Raw genomic sequence first — 20,253 nt, forward strand, 5'->3', positions numbered from 1 at the left:
TGTTGGCAGGTATGTGGATGGAAAAATGTTATAGGGTGAAGTGTGAGTTATAGTGTTAATGTAATGCTATTAGTGAGTGAAGGCCAGGGCAAATAACAAGGAAAAGGTCCTTGTGTTTTGTGCATTGTAAGTGTGTGTGTATGTGTGTTATGTGTGATGTCACTGTGTGTTATATGTGTTATATGTGTTATTGTGTGTGTTATGTTTGGTTGGTTGTGTATCAGAAGGAAAATAATGAAATGGAAAAGGAAATGGGAAAGGCAAATGAGTGGGCAATTGGCGACCCGCTCACCTGTTTCACCCCAGGGCAAAGCACCCAAACACTGTCAGTCTTAGACGTTTGGCAGCAGACTTCCAGAGCTCAGACACAAGGCCCTAGCGTAAGCTGGCCACTCCGGCGGAGGTAGCAGGCGTTGCCACACCGCAGACAGAGGCAGCCAGGGGGGAGAAACTGCCCTTACCATTAGGGACATTTGATTCATGACACTAGCCAGGAAGCGAACTGGCATCGAAGAGACACTGGCACCACCAGCAGCAGCAGCAGAATTGGGAAAGGCGAATGAGTGGGCAATTGACGACCCGCTCACCTGTTTCACCCCAGGGCAAAGCATCCAAGCACTGTCAGTCCTTGGCGTTTGGGAGCAGACCTACAGAACTCAGACACAAGGCCCTAGCGTAAGCTGGCTACACCGGCGGAGGTAGCAGGCGTTGCCACACCGCAGCAAGTGCAACCAGGGGGGAGAAACTACCCTTACCATCAGGGACATTCGAGGCATGACACTAGCCAGGAAGCGAACTGGCATTGAAGAGAGACACTGGCACCACCACCAGCAGCAGCAGAATTGGGAAAGGCGAATGAGTGGGCAATTGACGACCCGCTCACCTGTTTCACCCCAGGGCAAAGCATCCAAGCACTGTCAGTCCTTGGCGTTTGGGAGCAGACCTACAGAACTCAGACACAAGGCCCTAGCGTAAGCTGGCTACACCGGCGGAGGTAGCAGGCGTTGCCACACCGCAGCAAGTGCAACCAGGGGGGAGAAACTACCCTTACCATCAGGGACATTCGAGGCATGACACTAGCCAGGAAGCGAACTGGCATTGAAGAGAGACACTGGCACCACCACCAGCAGCAGCAGAATTGGGAAAGGCGAATGAGTGGGCAATTGACGACCCGCTCACCTGTTTCACCCCAGGGCAAAGCATCCAAGCACTGTCAGTCCTTGGCGTTTGGGAGCAGACCTACAGAACTCAGACACAAGGCCCTAGCGTAAGCTGGCTACACCGGCGGAGGTAGCAGGCGTTGCCACACCGCAGCAAGTGCAACCAGGGGGGAGAAACTACCCTTTCCATTAGGGACATCTGAGGCATGATTTCAGCCAGGAAGCGAACTGGCAAAAGATACTGGCACCACCACCAGCAGCAGCGTTGGAAACGGAAAAAGGTGAATGAGTGGGCAATTGACGACCCACTCACCTGTTTCACCCCAGGGCAAAGCATCCAAAGACTGTCAGTCCTAGGCGTTTGGGAGCGGACTTACAGAGCTCAGACACTAGGCCCTAGCGTAAATTGGCTACACCAGCGGAGGTAGCAGGCATTGCCACACCGCAGCAAGTGCAACCAGGGGGAGAAACTACCTTAAACATTAGAGAGAAAAAATTTAACTTTCCAAGCTAAGAGCTGGGTAACCCAATTTGGGCAGATTGAATTTAAGAAAGGCAATCTGCTCCATGAGATGAGGTGCCATGCGTGAGCGCTGTGGACTCAGTATGTTTCCAGTCATAGAAAACACGCGCTCACTTTGAACAGTGGTTGGCGGACATGATAGAAGCTGCTGCGCAACCCATGAGAGTGCAGGCCACACACTCTTCTTTTCATCCCAGTAGCTAAGAGGATCAACATTAGGAGCAGAAGGAACTTCACAGAGGTAAAGTTTGACCATTTCAGCAGCACTACTCTCCTTTCTGCTGCTAGCTCTGTCAGATGGTCCAACTATACTGCCAAGTGCCTCTTCCCAAAACGCAGCTGCTCCACTCAGCTGTGTTGTGCTGCTTGTGGCACTGCTGCTGATGCTGCTGCTAGGGGTAGCAGACCACATCATCTCTTCCTCCTCCTGCACCTCACCCTCCTCGGACAGCATTCCCATTTTACGCTGCCAGTCACGCACCTTGTTGACCAATTGCTCCCGGTAGCTACTGAGAACATTGAATTTCAAAGCTAGCTTTCCCTTAATTCTTGGATCACAAAGGCACGCTAGCATCATTTCGGGACTCTCTTCCATTCGCTTGCGAAGGTGTACTTTTAGCAGATCCTTCAGCTTCCTGACTATGGCTGCTACGTCAGGATGTAGAGTGCCACCTTGAACAGCCTCACGGTTTCCAAGGAACACATCCATCTTGCTGCCTAGATGGGAGAACACTGGGATTACCTGGGCCAGACTGGCAGTGTTTGAGCTTAAATTTTCTGTGGCATCCCTGAATGGTTTAAGGACTGCCACTAGCTGGGCGATCACTGTCCAATCCTCCCTATTCAATGGAGAGGTAATCCCAATATTGTGCTCTGAGGCAAGATTATGGATTGCCCTCTGCTGCTCCAAAATCCTCTCTAGCATGTCTAACGTGGAGTTCCACCGTGTACTGACATCCTGACGTAGGCAGTGTACGGGAAGACCTGACCTCTCTTGCTCTTCCCTCAAAAGTTGGCTAGCCTTAACACTATGGTGAAAGTGCCCAGCGATCTTTCTGCAGCGGGACAGAACTACTGCTGCCACATTAGTTCCTTCTGACATTGCTGCCTTCACTACAAGATGGATGATGTGGGCTGCACAGCGCACACCAACAATATGACCATCTCGCAGCGCTTTCACCATATTGGCACCTCCGTCAGTTACCACAAAACCAACTTCAACATTGGTGCCCGCCTCTGCTCCCACCCAAAGGCTAAACATTTTCCTAATCGCATGCAGAATATTTTGGGAAGTGTGCTTTTCATCCATCACTTCTGCATGGAGAAGGAATGATCGGTAGCCTGCTGCAGCAACTTCCTTAGACACACCGGGCTGCCACCAGTGTGCTGTCAAAGAAAGAAAGGCATGCTGGGCGCTAGGTGCACTCCACAAATCTGTAGTGAAATGAACACACTGACCAGCAGCCTTGGAAAGCTCCTCTTTCACTGCTGCAACACAGGACCGATACAGCGAGGGGACAATGTTCCTGCTGAAAGTGGAACGTGACGGAACTGTGTATTGTGGAGCCACAGCCGCCATCAATTGTTTGAAAGGCTCCCCTTCAATCATGGAGAAGGATGCCCCTCCAACAGCAATGAACTGACCAATAAGTCGCATTACTTTATTGGCCTGCTGTTTGGGCATCGTTCTCTTGGAGTGGAATGCCCCAAATTCTTCCAGGGTGGGCTGGGCATGCAGTGCTCCAACCTGCCTTGGTCTCTGGCTGCCAGCACTAGTTGCTGCTGCTGCTGCTGCTATTGGCTCAGAAGAAGAAGCTGTTGGGGTTTTTCCACGGCCACCAGCTATGCTGCCTGCACTAAGTTTTACCTCTGCATCTTTCCCCAATAGCACAGCGTTGTGTTGAGTGCTGAGGTGATGCTTCATGCTAGCACTGGTAAAATGGCCAGACACTTTCCCTCTGCTTATTAGCTTCCCACAATGTTTGCACTTTCCATAGCGCCCTTCTTCAACATTTTCAAAGTGCTCCCAAATTGGGGCGCGCATAGCCTTGGAGTGTGCCTTGGGTGCTGCTCTTACTGCTCGGGGTGGATGAACAGAGGCAGAACTAGTGGTGGTGGGACTGGTGGTAACAGTACTGGCCATAGTGGGACTGCTAATTGCTTTAGATTTGCTAGGTTTTGCTGCTGCTGCTGGTGGTGGTGATGGTGATGATCGTAGCGGAGAAGGTGGAGGCTCAGGGGAAAATTGTGCACTAGTCATTTGGACACTGCTCCCTGAGGAATCTGATTCCTGACCACTCATCTCCTCTACTTCCTCTGGCTCATAGTCTAGCTCTTCATTAGCCAGATCGAATGGAATTCCTGCTAGGCTGGAGCTAAGACTGATATCGTCGTGAGACTCGTGACTAGTAGTAGTGCGAGCAGGAAGAATAGACTCTGCACTTGGCCTCTCAGTCTCAGGCTCCTCTGCTACCTCGCTAGGTGGAGTTCCACTATGTGTAGCCCTCTCTCTAACTGTCTTTACAAAAATTTTGTAAGGACTTGGTGGCTTGCTAGAGGTACTAGGAGGACATGGCGTGGCGGTACCAGTGGGAACAGTAGGCGCAGCACTAGTGGTGGTAGAGGCGGTAGAGGTGGGGGTGGTGGTGGTGGTGGTTTTCCCTACAAAGGAATGAGATCGCTTTGGTTTGGGACCCCTCTGAGTCTTGCTGCTAATTTGGCTCTGCTTGGTACCTTGCATGCTGCTGGTGGATGGGGAAGATGCTGCTTGGGGCAAAAGGCACTTCTTTTTAGTCACTGGGCTGGTACTACTTGTGCTACCCTTTAACTTTGAACGTGCTTCTGGTGCTTTAGGCTTTCCGTAAAAAACCATAGAGCTTGTGGGCCTAGCCGCACTACTACTGCCTGCTTTTGGTGCCTTTCCTTTACTTGATGATCCTTCAAGCAATGCTTCCCCAAATGATAAGCGAGAGCTTGGCCTACTTGGCCGACTAGACTGACGCAAAGGCTGCATCTTAGAACTGGTGGTGGTGCTGGTGGTGGTGCTGGTGGTGGTGGTGGTGGTGGTAGATGGAGCTTGTCCCTCCTTAGTCCCAAAAGGAGGATCCATTTCAAATTTTGTGTTGTGTGTGTAGTGTAGTGTAGTGTAGTGTAGTGTAGTGTAGTGTAGTGTTTAAAAAACTATAAAAAAAAAATAAAAAAATAAAAATAAAAAAAAGGAAAAACGAATTAAAGACAAAAAAATTAGAGGAAGTTCTCTTCAGTGCTACTGCTTAAAAAGTAAAACTATGCACTACTGCACTGTGCTGTGTGCAATCTGCCAAAATCCTAAAGTTATTTAAATTATTAACTCAAGATTAACTATTTAATAACTAGCAGTATTTTATTTTTAATTTGAATTTACACGGGCCTAAGAGCTTAGCCTACTACTATGCTAGCCTAAAGCTATATTTCCTTACTATAAGTCTACCTCTAGGCAGACGCTCTCAAACCCACTAAGCTAAAGTGAGGTTAAATCAGATTCAGTATATGATTTATTAATTAATATTAAGTTATATAATATTAATAGATTAGAACTAATTTACTTATATATTATGTATTATAGATAGAAGAATATAGATTATGAATTAGAATTTAGAATTAGAATTACTTATATTATAGATTATGAATTAGAATATTATTATTTATAATATATTATAGATTAAGATTAAAGAAGATTAGAATTATTTTAGTACTACAGCTAGTAGCTTGAAGCTTTGCTTAGTACAGCTCGTCACAGTCAATTTTTCTTGAAAAGAATTAGAAATAAAATAAAATGTCACAGCAAAACAGTTATCTTCACTGCTTGCTGCACTCACTAGCCCAACAAGTTCACTTCACTGATGGACTGAGGTGAGCAAAACACTAAGGGTACTTTTAATAAAATTGAAATAAAATGTAAAATAAATGAGAAAATCTTTGCAAAACAGTTAACGTCACTGCTTGCTGATCAAAAAAAAACACAGCACTTATGCGGCTGCACTCACTAGCCCAACAAGTTCACTTCACTGATGGACTGAGGTGAGCAAAACAAATGAAATAAAATGAAAGATTAATTAAGAAAAATTGACTTGGTCTCTTACTGTTGCTAAAACAAAGCACAAACTATAGAGCTGCAGCACCAGTACTAATAAGATTAGCTGAACTATACGCTAGTAGTAATTAATTAATATTATTACTGTTATTTATAGCTAATTTAATTAACTATTAAGATAAGAAAGAATTAGAGAATTATTGATATTACTGATTTTAGATTAGACACTAGTAGATGTTCTGAATGTCTACAGTACACTCTACACTAGTATACTATTACTAACTATAACTGACAAATATATATATTTTATAATGAATTCAATTATTAATTATATTAATTAATATTACTGATTTTAAATTAGACACTAGTAGATGAATGTCTACAGTACACTCTACACTAGTATACTATAGTATATATATATATATGACTGACAAATATATATATATATATAATATTATAATGAACTATTAAATTATAGATTCTATTAAATTGTAATTTATAAATTCTATTTAATTTATTTAAGCAGGACAGGCAATTATTATTATTATTATTATCTTTTATTTATATAGCGCCAACAGTTTACGCAGCGCTTAATACAATACATAAATTCAAGGGATATGACAAGACAAGAATTGACAGACTAAGACAAACCGATACATTTGGTGGAGAGAGCCCTGCTCGCAAGCTTACAATCTAGAGGGAAAATGGGGTGATAAACAAACATAAGGCATAGAGAAAGGGTGAGAGGAATTGTGGGGGTATCAATGACAAGGATGTTCTAGCAGCTAAGATGGTATGCTTCTCTGAAGAAATGGGTTTTTAGATGTTTCTTGAATGTCGGGAGGGAGGGTGAATTCTGAAGGTTCCTTGGGAGCAGATTCCAGAGATATGGGGCAGATCGAGTGAAATCTTGTAGACGGGAAAAGGAAGAGGTGATGAGTGAGGAGGAGAGCCTTAGCCCATGGGAGGAACGTAGGGATCGAGTAGGAGAGTATTTGCTAATGAGGTCAGAAATGTACGGAGGAGCAGTATTGTGGATGGCCTTATATGTCAGTACCAGGATCTTAAATTTAATTCTAAAGGTAATTGGGAGCCAGTGGAGGGATTCACAGAGGGGGGAAGCAGAAGAGGAGCGACGTGCAAGGAAGATGAGCCTAGCAGCGGCATTAAGGATAGACTGTAGTGGAGAGAGTCGAGACAGTGGAATGCCAACCAAAAGAGTGTTGCAGTAGTCAAGACGGGAAATGATAAGTGAATGAACCAGAGTTTTTGTGGATTCATGGGTGAGGAATGGGCGGATACGAGAGATGTTTTTTAGGTGCAGGCGGCAGGATCTGGCGAGGGACTGAATGTGAGGGATGAAGGAGAGGTTTGAGTCAAGGATGACCCCAAGGCATCGGGCCTGGTTAGTAGGAGAGATAGTTGTGTTGTTAATGGTGATAGAGAATTCAGGTAGTGGAGTGGAGATGGAGGGAGGGAAGATAATGAGTTCCGTTTTAGAAAGATTAAGTTTCAGGTAGTGTTGTGACATCCATGAAGAAATAGCAGACAAGCAGCTGGTGATCCGGGACATGAGAGATGGAGAGAGATCAGGAGAAGACAGGTAGATTTGGGTATCATCTGCATATAGATGATACTGGAGGCCAAATGAGTTGATTAGTTTGCCAAGAGAGGAAGTATAAAGAGAGAACAGCAGAGGACCAAGGACTGAACCTTGGGGGACACCAACCGAAAGAGGAAGGGGCGATGATGTCTCGCCAGAGAAGCTGACAGAGAAGGAACGGTTAGACAGATATGAGGAGATCCAGGAGAGAGCTGTATCTCGAATGCCCATAGAAGCAAGTAGGTCAAGAAGAAGGTGGTGATCAACAGTATCGAAAGCAGCAGAGAGATCCAGTAGAATTAGAATAGAGTAGTGACCTTTAGCTTTGGCAGAGAGCAAGTCATTGGAGACTTTTGTTAGAGCTGTTTCAGTAGAGTGAAGGGGTTTGAAACCAGACTGTAGATGGTCAAGGAGGGAATTAGAGGAGAGGAAGTTAGTGAGGCGATTGTACACAATCCGTTCAAGCAGCTTAGAGGTAAAAGGAAGCAGAGAGATAGGGCGGTAGTTAGTCAAACAGATGGGGTCTGAGGAAGGATTCTTTAGAATTGGTGTGATTAGCGCATGCTTGAAGGCAGATGGTACCGATCCAGATGATAGAGAAAGATTAAATAGGTGGGTAAGTGATGGACCAAGGGATGGACATAGAGACTTTGTGAGGTGTGAAGGGATGGGGTCAAGGGGACAGGTTGTTGGGTGAGAGGAAGAAAGAAGAGTGGCTATCTCTTCTTCGGTTGTAGGGGAAAAGGTAGTTAGTATAGTAGGAGTAGAGAGGGTGGTGGTGAGTGGTGTAGGAGGGAGTTGTAAGGAAGAGAGGTCTTTTCTAATAGTCTCGATCTTCTCTTTGAAGTAGGTAGCAAGATCTTGGGCAGTGAGAGAGGTTTGTGGTGTGGGTGTGGAGGGACAGAGAAGGGAGTTGAAAGTAGAAAAAAGGCGTCGTGGGTTGGAAGAAAGAGAGGATATGAGAGTGGAGAAGTAGAGCTGTTTGGCGAGAGAGAGGGCAGAGTTGTAGGTGTGAAGCATGAATTTATAATGAGTAAAGTCTTCGCTGGATTTTGATTTTCTGAAGTAGCGCTCAGCTGTGCGGCAGCACTTCTGAAGATACCGTGTGGTTTTGGTATGCCATGGTTGGCGTTTAAATTGTCGGGGGTAGCTTGTAGTAATTGGAGCTATGGTGTCGAGGGATGAAGCAAGTGTGTTGTTGTAAAAAGAGGCTGCTGTGTCTGGGCAGGAAAGGGTTAACATGGAAGGTAAGAGAGGTTCGAGTGAGGCTGACAGTTGGGTAATGGTATTTTCTGGTAATGGCCTACAAGTATGAGGTGAGCGCTGTAAGTTTGTTTTGTTAGGGGTTAGCACTGGAGAAAAGGATAGGAGGTGGTGGTCAGACAGAGGGAAGGGGTAGATGGAGAAGTCTGAAAGGGAGCATGATCTGGAGAAAACCAGATCAAGTGAGTGTCCCTCGGTGTGCGTAGGGGAATTAGTCCATTGAGAGAGACCAGAGGAAGATGTCAGGGAGAGGAGTTTGGAACTTGCAGAGTTGTTAGATATATCTAAAGGGATGTTAAAGTCACCCAGAATAAGACAGGGAATATTAGTAGAGAGGAAGAAAGGGAGCCAGGCAGAAAGGTGGTCAAAGAACTGCGAGGTAGGGCCTGGAGGGCGATATATGACAGCAATTTGAAGAGAGAGTGGAGAGAAAAGACGGATTGTGTGAGCTTCAAAGGAACCGAATGAGAGGGAGGGAGGGCTTGGTATATTCTGGAAGGTGCAGTGAGGTGAGAGAAGGATGCCTACACCACCACCCTTTCTGCCATCAGGCCTAGGAGTGTGGCTGAAGTGTAGTCCTCCGAAGGAGAGTGCAGCAGAAGCAGTAGTGTCTTGGGAGGGGATCCAGGTTTCAGTAAGAGCTAGGAAGTTAAAAGCATGAGATAGAAAAAGGTCATGTATTCCAGCGAGTTTGTTGCATACCGAGCGGGCATTCCATAGGGCACAGTTAAAGACGGGAGGGAGTTTATGGTTGGAGATGATAGGAATAAGATTGGTTAGGTTGCGCATGTTGATTGAGTTTGCTGGTTGAGAATGATAGGAATAGGACAGGAGTGGTAGAGCAAATGCAGGTAGGTTTCACATATACAGGTTGAGTGTAGAGGTACTGGGATAGCTTTGACAGCAGAGAGATTGGGAGGGATAGGATCTGGAATGCTTTAATGGGGAGTAGTGGGTAATAAAGGGATCCACAGTGTGGTGCCCCCTACTGGCGTGATCCAGTAGATCCGGTACTTAACTGTCTATATATTAGAACAGCACTGGGGCGGGTGGGAGAGGGGGAGAGGGGCAGGGGTGGGGGTGGGAGAGGGGCGGGGGGGGCGGGCAAAAAACCAGTTGATTGTGGGGAACATGAAGGTGGGTATTGCAGGTTGTGAGAGCTGTAATAGAGAGTGTTAAATAGTGTTAAAGTGGACGGGGGCAGTAAGAGGGCAGATATAGGAGATAAGGGGTCAGTAGAGCAGAAAGATAGAAAGTAAAATATAACACACTTAAGTAGTGACAGGCATGACATAAATTTTACCAAATAAAAACAAATAAAACAATCAGTGGAGAAATGCTGCAACTCCCAGTAAAGGCATTCCTAGGCCATAAAGCATAGATAGAAAAAAGGGTAATAGACAATTCAGGCACAGAAACAGGAAAATGATAATAACAATACAGAAAACAATAACAGATAATACAGGAGATCTCTTCGTCCACTCTGTATACCTTGTAGCAAAGTATGCAGGTTTGCTTGGGCTTCAGTTGATTGTGGGGAACATGAAGGTGGGTATTGCAGGTTGTGAGAGCTTGTAGCAAAGTATGCAGGTTTGCTTGGGCTTCAGTTGATTGTGGGGAACATGAAGGTGGGTATTGCAGGTTGTGAGAGCTTGTAGCAAAGTATGCAGGTTTGCTTGGGCTTCAGTTGATTGTGGGGAACATGAAGGTGGGTATTGCAGGTTGTGAGAGCTTGTAGCAAAGTATGCAGGTTTGCTTGGGCTTCAGTTGATTGTGGGGAACATGAAGGTGGGTATTGCAGGTTGTGAGAGCTTGTAGCAAAGTATGCAGGTTTGCTTGGGCTTCAGTTGATTGTGGGGAACATGAAGGTGGGTATTGCAGGTTGTGAGAGCTTGTAGCAAAGTATGCAGGTTTGCTTGGGCTTCAGTTGATTGTGGGGAACATGAAGGTGGGTATTGCAGGTTGTGAGAGCTTGTAGCAAAGTATGCAGGTTTGCTTGGGCTTCAGTTGATTGTGGGGAACATGAAGGTGGGTATTGCAGGTTGTGAGAGCTTGTAGCAAAGTATGCAGGTTTGCTTGGGCTTCAGTTGATTGTGGGGAACATGAAGGTGGGTATTGCAGGTTGTGAGAGCTTGTAGCAAAGTATGCAGGTTTCAATAGGCACTAGTGCCAGCCCAGGGCAAGGGCACCCCAGTGCCACTGAGGCACTGGGTGCACTGTCAACTCAACAGCACTTACACTAAAGTTGATGACAAATTAATTTTAAAAAAATTAAATTAATCAAATTATTATTATTAAATATATTAATTAAGTAGCACTGAAGTGAGGATGAAGTACACTGTGAGAAATGGCAGGCTAAGGCTTACCAGTCTCACACAGAACAGAACAATCTCTCTGTAACGCTCGGATGCAGCACAGCAGTGTTGCCAAAGCAGTCACAGCGAAAAATGAATGGATCTCTCAGGCAAGCTCTGGTCTTATAAAGGCGCCTTCAGAATTCAAAAAACAGCAGCACAGGCATTGGACGAGACCCTTAGCGTTACGTCACAAGAGTGAGCTGATTGGACAGACGAGGATCAGCTCACTCCTGTTTGAAATTTTGGCGGTTGCGCGGCAAAAACGAAGACGATCACGAAGAATCTTCGATTCTTCGTGATTGTGAGTCTTCGTCTTCGCCTACGGTTTGCCGGCACTGTATTCTGTTCTACGTTCCTTCGGAACGAACAAAAAAACGGCCTCTTCGTGCTCGTTTTCATGTTCGCCCGAAGACGAATGCACAAGTCTACCAAATACCAATTGTATCTTGCTACTTATATGGACAATGCAAAGGTTAAATGTCTATCACTTCTTTTAACACCATATCAGCTTTCCGAAAGCATAATATCTCGCTATAGTGTTTACTGAGTCCCTTTCTACCGAACACAACTTGTAATTGAGCCAATGTGACACATTCATGGTCTTTTCATTACCCTAATGTGAGTGAATGAGCGGATTAACGCTCAGTTCTTGATAGAAATGTCTAATTTATTCATGGATGTAGTTAATTGTAGAAGTTTTTAATACAGATTCTTTTTAACTGAGGTTATTAGTTAAAACTTTTCTACAGGAAATAAGAAAATATCTTAAGACATATTTCACTTACAAACACTTAAGTAATTTATTGCAGTTAGCGCTATGTGAAGAAAAGTAATTGCATTAATGTTTTAATTTACATTATTATTGGATTGCTTAAATGTAATCTATTCACTGTGTGTTGTTCATAAATCAAAAAGTAATCAATGTGTGTATGAAAAAGCATTGGAACTTCTAAAATGCCACGATGCATTGCATACGAATTCTACAGGGTAGATCAAGATCTGGAGGGGCAAAAGATACTGGATGTCAAAGTCATGGAACCAAAGCTCCTGCGTCTTTCCTTTCACTGCAACATTAATATAATGTGTATACACATAGACATATATGAAGCAGTATAGTATTCTGCCCTAGGACAACAAGGTGCGACGACAGTCACCAGGTGCTGCTCAATGCGCTGGTTACGAAGGAGATTTCTGGAGAAACTTGCGTCCATACTAAGCATTAAGGTACTACTTGCCCCTAGAACACAGAGCCCTGGGATGTGACTAGAGCTGAAACAACGAATCGATAAAATCGATAATAATCGATAACGGAAATCATCGATAACGATTTCCGTTATCGATTAATCGAGTGATCAATTCGTTGTTGGAGCACTCGGCTCCTTTTACTTACCTCCGCGAGCGTTCCCCGCTTCTGCTACACGCTCTGCAGTCTCCGCCTTCTTTTAGCTACGTGACGGATGTGACGCGTTCCGGAGGTAAGTATTCTTCATGTCTATGTGCACGGATCGCACAGAGCCACTCGCACAGAGCGAATCGCTCTGTGCGAATGGAGCCACTCGCACAGAGCGGTTCGCTCTGTGCGAGTGGCTCCACTCGCACAGAGCGGTTCGCTCTGTGCGAGTGGCTCCATTCGCACAGAGCGGTTCGCTCTGTGCGAGTGGCTCCATTCGCACAGAGCGGTTCGCTCTGTGCGAGTGGCTCCATTCGCACAGAGCGGTTCGCTCTGTGCGAGTGGCTCCATTCGCACAGAGCGGTTCGCTCTGTGCGAGTGGCTCCATTCGCACAGAGCGGTTCGCTCTGTGCGAGTGGCTCCATTCGCACAGAGCGGTTCGCTCTGTGCGAGTGGCTCCATTCGCACAGAGCGGTTCGCTCTGTGCGAGTGGCTCCATTCGCACAGAGCGGTTCGCTCTGTGCGAGTGGCTCCATTCGCACAGAGCGGTTCGTGAGTGTGGGTGCAGGGCAGAGTGGGGGTGGGGGTGCAGGGCAGAGTGGGGGTGGGGGTGCAGGGCAGAGTGGGGGTGGGGGGTGCAGGGCAGGAGACTGGGTGCAGGGCAGAGTGGGGGTGGGGATGCAGGGTGTGAGTGTGGGTGCAGAGCAGAGTGGGAGACTGGGTGCAGGGCAGAGTGGGGGTGGGGATGCAGGGCAGGGTGTGAGTGTGGGTGCAGGGCAGAGTGGGTGCAGGGCAGAGTGTGAGTGTGGGGGCAGGGCAGAATGTGGGGGCAGGGCTGGGTGCAGGGCAGAGTTAGAGACTGGGTGCAGGGGCACAGTGCAAAGTGCTGGGTGCAAAGTGCCAGTGCTGGGTGCAAAGTGCCAGGGCTGGGTGCAAAGTGCTGGGTGCAAAGTGCCAGGGCTGGGTGCAAAGTGCAAAGTGCTGGTGCAAAGTGCTGAATGCTGGGTGCAAAGTGCTGGATGCAAAGTGCCAGGGCTGGGGCAAAGTGCTGGGTGCAAAGTGCTGGGTGCAAAGTGCCAGGGCTGGGTGCAAAGTGCTGGGTGCAAAGTGCTGGGTGCAAAGTGCTGGGTGCAAAGTGCAAAGTGCTGGGGCAAAGTTTCTTGAACAGTAATAGTCCACCTCTTTTCAGAATGTTTGGGGTTATTTTGTTTCATAAATATTGTGTTTGGGTTCTTGTACTTTGAAAATATTGTTTTTTATTACATCATAACAAAATAAGAATGTTAATGTAAATTTTAAGTTGTTTTTTAACATCCAGTTCATTAAATTCTTTTAAATAAACGAAAAATTTGCATATTGTTTTTTTTTATCCGATTAATCGATTAATCGAAAAAATAATCGGCCGATTAATCGATTATTAAAATAATCGTTAGTTGCAGCCCTAGATGTGACATCATATAATGCTCAGCAGTGAGGATGGTAGAGGGACAGATTGAATGGTCTGCCCTGGGTCAGACCTATGGCAGCACCCAAGGTAAATAAGGAAGCCAATTAGGAGGCACATGCATTTATACAGAACATCTACATAAATGCATACATGCTGATTTCCATAAAGTTTCATACAATTGTCCAATCTCGTACCCACAGGCCATCTCTGCTCCTTCAATCTAATGTCTTGGTGGATCCTTATACAGCAACTCTGAGCTTTGACTTTTGCTTGGAAGCAGAAAGCCATCTAGATTCCACTCTGACTGCAATAGGACTTAAACAAGAGTCTTTTTATTGGCCAATTATGTCACATGACAAGGAAGTAAGAAACTCCCTCTACCATCCCTCTACCCTCTACCATCATTGACCATGCTCAAAAATTGTTGTGTATCTGCAAATACCCCTGCTGAAGGAGAGGGACCCCATGCACCAAGTGGACAACAATCCAAAATGTGCTCTTGTACACAATTTGCATTAAAACAAGCTTAAAATATTTATTAGATTAATATATTATGGCACCAACATTGTTATTTTTATTAACACAGTAACCAAATATGTCCATATTAATATATACACATCAAACGTTAATGACACACAACCATATGCGACATATAATGGTGTGACTTGTTATAGTCCATTACAACGGCAGAGATAAAAGAAGATTCTGCCAATAATTTCACCATGTAACAGTTTACAGAAGAAACATTATATGCTGGCTTGTGTTTCTTTTGTGGACTAAGTTTACACATTATATGGATATGTTGATGTACATTCCCTTACTTTCTATACTATGTTTCCATAGAATGTTTTTCAATTTAATATCATTAGTGTAATGTTATTTGAACCTTTTCCATTGAGTGTCATGAAGAGAAGAAAAAAGATGTTTCCTTTAACACTGAAATATTTTAATACTATCATATAGAGGATGTAGTTGATTCTTAACAGTATCCGTTTCAAAAAAATAGACAGCTAAAAAAAACCCAATAAGTTCAATTTTAGGTACATTTTAATGTTTGTATAGAGGGGTTTTTTTTCATTCTTTATTTTTTCTCATTTTCACTATGATATAGCTGAATAGACATTAAAGGCAAAAACATTGATCATTAATTTAAGTCTGGAGTTTTAACACTAGTAGGATTTTTGTCTAAGTAAAATCCTTGGAAACTGCTTCTACAAAGTTCGGAGCTGACATCAATATCGTGAACGTACAGATTATGGCAAAGAGTGAAAACGCAACAAGACACAAACGGTCTATGACAGCAGCAGCAAACTTCCACTCACTGCATATTTCCTCCCCTTCGTCCTGCTCTCTGAATCGCCTTGCAATATACTGGACTTCCTCTAAGATTTTGGCAATCTCTGGAATACTTTCTTTCAGAGATTTCTTTTGTATAAGATCACCGTCTTCTAGAGACAAGCAAGGTACTCTTCCAGACGTAACACTGGAGTCACTGCTAGGCGGACAACATGGACTCTCAAGTGTGTGGTACCCACAGTAGGTTGTGTTTCCATTAGTAGAATGGTGCCCAGTAGCAACGTTCATCTCGATGCTGCTAATGCTAGAATGATGGTGCGGGTAAATATATTTACATGGACTGGGCCTTTTATTTTCTCCAGGTTTTCTCATCCTTAAAAACCAGGCACACCAGTTTAACAGAATCACTCGAACCTGAAACAGAGAAGAGGAGCGATGATCGCTGATTTACAGGAGACAAAGAGATATGGACACCCAGACATAGCCAGTTATATCCTCTGAAAAGTCACATGTAGAGCTGAAACAACGAATCGATAAAATCGATAATAATCGATAACGGAAATCATCGATAACGATTTCCGTTATCGATTAATCGAGTGATCAATTCGTTGTTGGAGCACTCGGCTCCTTTTACTTACCTCCGCGAGCGTTCCCCGCTTCTGCTACACGCTCTGCAGTCTCCGCCTTCTTTTAGCTACGTGACGGATGTGACGCGTTCCGGAGGTAAGTATTCTTCATGTCTATGTGCACGGATCGCACAGAGCCACTCGCACAGAGCGAATCGCTCTGTGCGAATGGAGCCACTCGCTCAGAGCGATTCGCTCTGTGCGAGTGGCTCCATTCGCACAGAGCGATTCGCTCTGTGCGAGTGGCTCCATTCGCACAGAGCGGTTCGCTCTGTGCGAGTGGCTCCATTCGCACAGAGCGGTTCGCTCTGTGCGAGTGGCTCCATTCGCACAGAGCGGTTCGCTCTGTGCGAGTGGCTCCATTCGCACAGAGCGGTTCGTGAGTGTGGGTGCAGGGCAGAGTGGGGGTGGGGGTGCAGGGCAGAGTGGGGGTGGGGGTGCAGGGCAGAGTGGGGGTGGGGGGTGCAGGGCAGGAGACTGGGTGCAGGGCAGAGTGGGGGTGGGGATGCAGGGTGTGAGTGTGGGTGCAGAGCAGAGTGGGAGACTGGGTGCAGGGCAGAGTGGGGGTGGGGATGCAGGGCAGGGTGTGAGTGTGGGTGCAGGGCAGAGTGGGTGCAGGGCAGAGTGTGAGTGTGGGGGCAGGGCAGAATGTGGGGGCAGGGCTGGGTGCAGGGCAGAGTTAGAGACTGGGTGCAGGGGCACAGTGCAAAGTGCTGGGTGCAAAGTGCCAGTGCTGGGTGCAAAGTGCCAGGGCTGGGTGCAAAGTGCTGGGTGCAAAGTGCCAGGGCTGGGTGCAAAGTGCAAAGTGCTGGTGCAAAGTGCTGAATGCTGGGTGCAAAGTGCTGGATGCAAAGTGCCAGGGCTGGGGCAAAGTGCTGGGTGCAAAGTGCTGGGTGCAAAGTGCCAGGGCTGGGTGCAAAGTGCTGGGTGCAAAGTGCTGGGTGCAAAGTGCTGGGTGCAAAGTGCAAAGTGCTGGGGCAAAGTTTCTTGAACAGTAATAGTCCACCTCTTTTCAGAATGTTTGGGGTTATTTTGTTTCATAAATATTGTGTTTGGGTTCTTGTACTTTGAAAATATTGTTTTTTATTACATCATAACAAAATAAGAATCTTAATGTAAATTTTAAGTTGTTTTTTAACATCCAGTTCATTAAATTCTTTTAAATAAACGAAAAATTTGCATATTGTTTTTTTTTTATCCGATTAATCGATTAATCGAAAAAATAATCGGCCGATTAATCGATTATTAAAATAATCGTTAGTTGCAGCCCTAGTCACATGACAAAAAAAAACAACAAAAAGGAGTCACTGAACAGTCAGTAGCCTCAGTTTGCTATCATTATCCATCATCCTGGGATCATTAGCTGCCTAGTCATATCTCATCTCACTGCAAGGCTCATGAAGAGACTTATGAGATGTGTTGTCAGTACTTGGGATGGAGCATATGTTGAATACCTGCTTTATGTCCCATCAGTTATGCCCTGTCCATTCTTTGCTAGACTTTATGTACTTTGCTTTCCAGTTCACTAAAGCATTATAAGAAAAATGACATCTCTAGCAGATACCCTATACCATCTATTTCGACTCTTTCCCTGTTGGAGGTATCTACATAGAACAGAGACAATTAGAGTAGCATCGTCAGCTGGATATGAGGTCAAGCGGCAATTGTGCCAATAACCAAAAATAGTGACTAGGACCATGTTTTTAATGGACCTGCTATAATGGGTAATGGTCTCTAATGATGCATGGAAATAGTATCTGGAGAGTGAATAATTAGTACAAAATCACATTTAGAATAGTTCTAGAGAACAAAGATCAAGGAAGCGTGGGTAGTTTTAAAGATGTATGAAAGAAAACTTAAATCAAAATTCATGCTCTATAGAATGTGGCGGAATTCTGTATAGGAACACGATCTTTCTCTCCCTTGAAATAATTTTATTGGAACACCTTCTGTGCCTTTAGAAAATATACATGTGGTACATACAGGCAAAAGGCAATCAGATTTTACTATTTTTTTGATGTAGGGAAAGCCATTGATCTGTCTGTGTTTTGCTTATGGTGGGTCAAAAGTGACAAAGCATACAGCAAGCAAAATACAATACACTTATGCCAATATGGACTTGACTAAGACATGAGCACAAAGTCATGATTTATGTGGAACAACAGGAGAACGTACCCATCTAGGCATTTTTCCTGCTTGTGGATCATGGTGGTGAAATTGCAGCACCAGGACAGTAACCACTACTGACAGACCAACAATGACCATAATGCTTGCAAAATACTGAGCTGTAGAGAAAAGAAAAATATTTATTGTAACATCTGTATACATTTAAACCGCAATATCAAAAGACAGTGTCACTTATACAACTTATATTGAAATATTGGCACATGTACACATTGGAAAACCATTGATATTGTGTTTATCCTGATTTAGGCAATGTTAACCATGAAAATGAATTTTGGAAATATTTCTCAAGTCAGTCAAATGGCAAAACAAAATAGCTTCTGCAAACCATGCTTTGTTGATTCATATACTTCAGCCTAAAGATTTTTTCCATACTAACTTCTTATGCCCCTTTTGTCCACCCTCTTCCACGAATCAGTTACTGAAAGAAAAATAAAACCCATTTTTATACAACACGTGTACATTTAATGAAAGTGCTGGTTAGCAGCACATAGGATGTATAACTGAATAATTGATGCCCTTCTGTTGGTTTATACATCCTGCACACCGCATGGGAGCACTTTATGTAAGTTGGTCCTGAATCTAAGGCAAGACCAAAGACTGATTAAGGTTTGAGTCTTTTCATAGGGAAGATTGTGCAGACTAGATGGGACCTAATGGTCATCTGGCATGAAATGTCTATATTTTCTAGAAACAAAAACCAAATGGCAACTGTATTCTAATACTGGAATAGATCCAAAAGCATTTAGTACTGTAAAGCACAAATGTCCATTACTTAACCATAGGTTGTCCTAAAATAAAGAACAACAAGGAGCTTGAAGACATTATCAGCTGTTAAAATTAAAGGGGGAAGTACCCCTTATTTCATTGGAGTGTATTAACTATGATGTCAACTGACCGGGCTCGACTGAGGTTGGGTGCCCTTGAATGATAACATTCAGGAGATGGCAGGCAAGATAAAGAAATAAAATAAAAACCCTTTCTATCCCCCACACCTAGGAAGGGGTGGTGAGGTGCATCCAAGCACCCTTTGGATTCCAGAAGGACAAGCGGTGATAATCACTGCTCACCACCTTGGCACTCAAAGAGTTCAACTTGTGGGGAAAAAAGCTTTATCAATTACCTTTTAAGGGCTCATCCATCATTGTCAAACTACTCTCTCCACTACAGTCTATCCTTAATGCCGCTGCTAGGCTCATCTTCCTTGCACGTCGCTCCTCTTCTGCTTCCCCCCTCTGTGAAACCCTCCACTGGCTTCCGATTACCTTTAGAATTAAATTTAAGATCCTGGTACTGACATATAAGGCCATCCACAATACTGCTCCTCCGTACATTTCTGACCTCATTAGCAAATACTCTCCTACTCGATCCCTACGTTCCTCCCATGGGCTAAGGCTCTCCACCTCACTCGTCACCTCTTCCTTTTCCCGTCTACAAGATTTCACTCGAGCTGCCCCATATCTCTGGAATCTGCTCCCAAGGAACCTTCAGAATTCACCCTCCCTCCCGACATTCAAGAAACATCTAAAAACCCACTTCTTCAGAGAAGCATACCATCTTAGCTGCTAGAACATCCTTGTCATTGATACCCCCACAATACCTCTCACCCTTTCTCTATGCCTTATGTTTATCACCCCATTTTCCCTCTAGATTGTAAGCTTGCGAGCCGGGCTCTCTCCACCGAATGTATCGGTTTGTCTTAGTCTGTCAATTCTTGTCTTGTCATATCCCTTGAATTTATGTATTGTATTAAGCGCTGCGTAAACTGTTGGCGCTATATAAATAAAAGATAATAATAATAATAATAATAATATGCCTTGGACTCCTGATCTTGCATCCTCCAACCACATTCAAATACTTTAATAACCCCCTTACCCAGTGGGCATTGAAATACTCTCAGTGGGGAAAGGGGCAGCTATGGATAAGATGACCCTGTGAAGATTATTTCTGTCATTATGTTCTTTCGATTTTAGTACGAACGCTGCCTGTTTCATGTATTTGTGCGACTTAATGAAAACGAGGGCCATCTCCAACAAAACTTTGCCATGATTCATCCATTCCTCTCCACGTGTAGCCTCCATGTGGAAGGGACTGTGTGTAAGAGGGTACGGATCAATAACTGATAGGTAGAAGTAGCCAAGAAAATGGAGGGTGGTCTCATTGATGGTAATGGCTGTGATTGATGGGCCCAACAACCTGTGGGAGCTTTTTCTTATTTTTTCACTCTGGCCAATCAGCATTTACAAGGGTAAGGGAAAGCATTAGAGACATAAGTGTGCCACCGCAATTTTAACTTACAGACTGGTGAGAGTTGGGGTGTGAGACAGTGGCA

At 44.7% G+C, this 20,253-nt stretch overlaps 1 protein-coding gene across 1 annotated transcript in view; it reads right to left on the bottom strand.

Annotated features, from left to right (window-relative positions):
* Nucleotides 1-14,324: 14,324 nt before the first annotated feature.
* LOC128488556 (neuronal acetylcholine receptor subunit alpha-7-like) overlaps nt 14,325-20,253 on the bottom strand; it is a 47,264-nt gene continuing 41,335 nt past the window's right edge. The window contains exons 9-10 of the mRNA XM_053461681.1: nt 17,913-18,022; nt 14,325-15,525 (exon numbers count right to left, since the gene is read on the bottom strand). Coding sequence (XP_053317656.1) covers nt 15,001-15,525; nt 17,913-18,022 — 635 coding nt within the window. The 3' untranslated portion in view covers nt 14,325-15,000. The remainder of the gene's footprint in view (nt 15,526-17,912; nt 18,023-20,253) is intronic.

Source organism: Spea bombifrons, chromosome 1 (assembly GCF_027358695.1).
Source record: "Spea bombifrons isolate aSpeBom1 chromosome 1, aSpeBom1.2.pri, whole genome shotgun sequence".
Lineage (NCBI taxonomy): Eukaryota > Metazoa > Chordata > Amphibia > Anura > Pelobatidae > Spea > Spea bombifrons.